At 65.5% G+C, this 4,122-nt stretch overlaps 1 protein-coding gene across 1 annotated transcript in view; it reads right to left on the bottom strand.

The window, feature by feature from the left end:
• Positions 1-80: 80 nt before the first annotated feature.
• ENGASE (endo-beta-N-acetylglucosaminidase) overlaps positions 81-4,122 on the bottom strand; it is a gene marked incomplete at its 3' end in the record, with an annotated part of 6,197 nt that continues 2,155 nt past the window's right edge. Inside the window, exons 2-10 of the mRNA XM_009889235.1 lie at positions 3,809-4,010; positions 2,382-2,530; positions 2,108-2,265; positions 1,866-2,014; positions 1,517-1,682; positions 1,060-1,163; positions 726-834; positions 464-636; positions 81-235 (exon numbers count right to left, since the gene is read on the bottom strand). Coding sequence (XP_009887537.1) covers positions 81-235; positions 464-636; positions 726-834; positions 1,060-1,163; positions 1,517-1,682; positions 1,866-2,014; positions 2,108-2,265; positions 2,382-2,530; positions 3,809-4,010 — 1,365 coding nt within the window. The remainder of the gene's footprint in view (positions 236-463; positions 637-725; positions 835-1,059; positions 1,164-1,516; positions 1,683-1,865; positions 2,015-2,107; positions 2,266-2,381; positions 2,531-3,808; positions 4,011-4,122) is intronic.

Here is a 4,122-nt window from a genome sequence, read left to right as displayed (position 1 = left end):
GGTCAGGGAGGGGCGAGGGGCTGAGCTGGTCCCACACCCCGCAGGGGGTGCTCAAGGGGACAAGGGGACAGGGTCCTCACCGGGCAGGGAGGTGATGTTGCCCTCGTAGCAGGTACCCGAGTCCCAGGTGGTGAGCTCCAGCGCGACCGCGAGCTCGTCGGGGTGCCACCCCTCCAGCTTGTAGAGCAGGGTCAGGAAGAGCTTGGGGGGTGCCGGCATCTGCAAAGAGAAAAGGCTGATGACCCCAAATCCACCCAGAGAGAGACAGAGAGAGAGAGAGGAGAGAAAGAGAAGATGCATCAGGTTAGGTTTGCTGGGCAGTGCGGGCAGAGAGCCCCGCGGGACGCTCACCACGAGGCCCGGGGGCCGCACAGCTCCGCCTGGGCGACGTGGGCTGTGCCGTGCCAGCACGGTGCCAGCACGGTGCTGAGGAGGTGGCAAGGGGGCTTCTCCCCCAACTCACCGGATGGCCACGCGCTCCTCGCCGGGGGGGATGGTCCCCTCCACCCTCAGGGAGCTGCCCCCGCACCAGGCGTCCTGCAGGCAGCAGCTGGTGCTCAGCCTGCCCTCGCGCTCCGGGTAGAGGGGTTGGATCTCCTGCGCGCTCAGGTCATACCAGGGCCCGGCCTCTTCCTCCTGCAGGATGGGGTGAGCTGGGCTGTGCGGGGAGCCGCGAGAAGGGACCCCCCTGCCCGGCCGGAGCCGAGCCATCACCGCGCACCAACCTTCCCATCCAGGAACCTGCTGGTGCCCATGCCCAGGCTGAAGGTGGTGGCAAGGGGCAGCGTGCAGATGCTGTGCGTGGGCAGGTACTCAGCCAGCGAGCCCCAGAACCTGGAGGAAAGGGCGAGTGTCCGAGCAGAGACCCCCTGCTACGGCCGCTGCCCCATCATGGCATCGAGCGTCGCCCCAGCTGGGGCAGAGAGGGGCCAGCCTGGTCCCGGTGGGCAGCCAGGGTCTCCCGGCAGCCCTGTCCCACCGCCCCACAGCCCTCCTGACCCAGGGTGCTCCTGGACCCATCTCCCCACCACGGCCCCCACCCCGCCACGCCACCCTCACTTGTTCTCGTTGTGCAGGAAGTTTTCCTCCCCCAGGTGCTCGTAGACCCAGCCGGGAGCGAAGATGGCCGCGGAGAGGCCGTGCCGGCGGATCAGGCGCAGGGACTGCAGAGAGGAGCAGTGAGCAGCACGGGCCAGGCCAGGCAGTCACCTTGTCACCTGCCCTGTCCCCACTCCCCCAAGTCCCACTGGCTCCGTGGTGGGGCAGGACAACACCACAGGGATGTGCTGTGGCATCTCCCTCTCCAGGGACTGCAGCACCGGCACCCCCCAGCTCCCTCTCCATGCATGGCTGGCAGCTCAGCAGCTTGGAGTTCCCCCACTCCTCACCGCTGCATCCCTGGGTTAGCAGCACAGCACAGCACAGCACGGCACGGCACAGCCATCGGTGGGAGCTCAGAGCCCCGTGCCGGGGGGAGGCCCTGGGCCTCTCTGTGGCCCGGCCTCGGCACACCCACCTTATCAGTGTCGAAGCCACCAACGATCACATCCCCGCGGGCAAAGACGTCAATGCCGACATAGATGTCGGTGTGGCGCGGCCCGGCCAGCCCACGCGTGCGCTCCAGGTGCTCCTCCTTCCAGTTGTAGTTGGTGAACAGCCCGTCGCAAGCATCAAAGAACACCCTGGGGACGAGGGTCGGGGTGGCAGGGTGGGCGCTGCGACTGTCCCCGCAGACACCCGCACCGAGGGCTGCGCAGGCCATGCCCTGACCACCCCCGAGCACTGGGTTTGGGGCGGGCCATGCCCTGCACCCGGCGCCAGTTTTGCCTGGGCAAGGTGGCAGGGCAAGCAGGGCCCGGCCTCACCTATTGTCCTCGCTCAGCTCGTTCTGCCATCTCAGCGCGCCGTTCTGCAGGACGCTGTCGTACCAGATCACCAGCCCCCCCGGCACGGCGCTGTGCACCTGCGCCGTCAAGTGCCGCAGGAAGAGGGGCAGGTTCGCCACCGCCGCCGCCTGGCGGGTTTTTTTTTCGAGGGGCCATGCGCCTGATCAGCGCGAGGGCAGGGGAGGGGGCAGAGGGGCGGGCAGGGCGCCATCGCAGCTCACGCTCAGTGTGTTCTCTATGTTGACCAGCCAGCCATCGAAGCGGTAGTGCTGGGCGATGCGGGCCAGCTGCTCGCTCACGGCACGGTACGCCTCCGCCCCGCCGGCCAGGAACGCCTCGCACAGCTTCTCCCCGTCCGTCCACTCGGTGATGAATGTACCTGGGGAGACAGCGAGAGCACTGTCGGTCACACATCGCGGCAAACCCACCGCACCCCTGGGGCTCCCCTGGGCCTGGTCCTGCAAGAGCCAGCCCTGCAGCCGGCCCTGCCCTCACCCAGCACAGGGACGCCGTTCCTGTGCGCCGCGTTGGTCCAGCACACGGGCGGGATGGTGACGGTGTGGTGGCTGAAGTAGACGAAGATGTCGATATACCGCCAGTGGTAGAAGACGTAGGGGTTGCGTGTGGCTGAGCCCTGGATGAACCTGCAGCGGCAGAGAGGGCAGAGGGTTGGGCAAGGCGAGAAGGACGCCGGCAGACGGCTGCGGGGCTGGGCAGGAGCCTGACTCACGGCCTGGGAGCTGGCAGAGCTGTGACGCTGAGCCATAGAATCATAGAATCATGGAATAGTTTTGGTTGGAAGGGATCTTTAAAGCTAATCTAGTTCAACATCTGGTCATGAGCAGGGACATCTTCATCTAGACCAGGTTGCTCAGAGCCCCGTCCAACCTGGCCTGGAATGTTCCCAGGGATGAGGCATCCACCACCTCTCTGGGCAACCTGGGGCAGTGTCTCACCACCCTCAGTGTAAAACATTTCTTCCTCATATCTAGTCTGAATCCCCCCTCTTTCAGTTTACAGCCATCATCACATGTCCTGTTACAACAGGCCCCACTAAAAAGTCTGTCCCCATCTTTCCTGTGGCCCCTTTAGGTACTAGAAGGCGGCAATAAGGTCTCCCTGGAGCCTTCTCTTCTCCAGGCTGAACCCCCCCAACTCTCCCAGCCTGTCCTCCCAGCAGAGGGGCTCCAGCCCTCCCAGCATCTCCGTGCCCTCCTCTGGCCCCGCTCCAACAGCTCCGTCTCCTTCTGCTGGTGGGACCCCCCGAGCTGGAGGCAGCACTGCAGGGGGGGCCCCCCAGAGCAGAGCGCAGCAGAGGGGCACAATCCCCCCTCGCCCCGCTGGCCACGCTGCTGGGGATGCAGCCCGGGATGCCGGGGGCTTTCTGGGCTGTTGCCCGCTCATGTCCAGCTTTTCATCCCCCAGCACCCACAAGCCCATCTCAGCAGGGCTGCTCTCCGTCCCTCCATCCCCAGCCTGTATTGATACTGAGGGTTGCCCTGACCCAGAAGCAGGACCCTGCGCTTGGCCTTGCTGAACCTCATGAGGGTCACATGGGCCCGCTCCTCGAGCCCGTCCAGGTCCCTCTGGATGGCATCCTGTCCCTCAGGTGTGTCAACTGCACCACTCAGCTTGGTGTCATCTGCAAACTTGCTGAGGGTGCCCTCGATCCCACTGTCCATGTCATTGATGAAGATATTGAACAGTTGCAGTCCCAATACGGACCCCTGAGGGACACCCCCACAGACCCCATTACAGATGGCTCAAGCAAGGTTGCTGCGTGCCAGAGCCAAGAACCAAACCCCTCCACCCCTGCCCGCCCGCAGCCCCTCAGCCGGAAACAAACCAAGTGGCAAGAGAAGAGGTTTGGGGTTTGAGAGGTTGAACCCCACTGCCACATCTCCTCTCCGCCCAGCACGTACCTGTCTTCCAGGTATCCGCCACGCATGTCATGGCACACCAATGTCCGGGGCCTCTTGCTGTGGAGCGGGGGCTGGCGCTTGGCCAGCGGCACGGCGGAGATGTTGAAGTCGTCGTTGCCATCGGGCTGCCAGGCCAGCAGCTCCTCTAGCCCGGACAAGAAGAAGCTGATGGGCTCTGTCGTGCTGGTGTCGAAGTGCCTCGCTGGGGCAGGCGGGGAGATGGGACACGGGGTCAGCGGGGAGCACTGCCCGTGTGCCCGGGCACCGGCACCGTGCCGGTGGGGACGCAGCGGGCGCGCTCCCCGCGGTGCTCA

Source organism: Charadrius vociferus, unplaced genomic scaffold (genome assembly GCF_000708025.1).
Source record: "Charadrius vociferus isolate BGI_N301 unplaced genomic scaffold, ASM70802v2 scaffold2421, whole genome shotgun sequence".
Classification (NCBI taxonomy): domain Eukaryota; kingdom Metazoa; phylum Chordata; class Aves; order Charadriiformes; family Charadriidae; genus Charadrius; species Charadrius vociferus.
The sequence above is the reverse complement of the archived record's forward strand: the minus strand, read 5'-3'. Positions and strand labels throughout refer to the sequence as shown.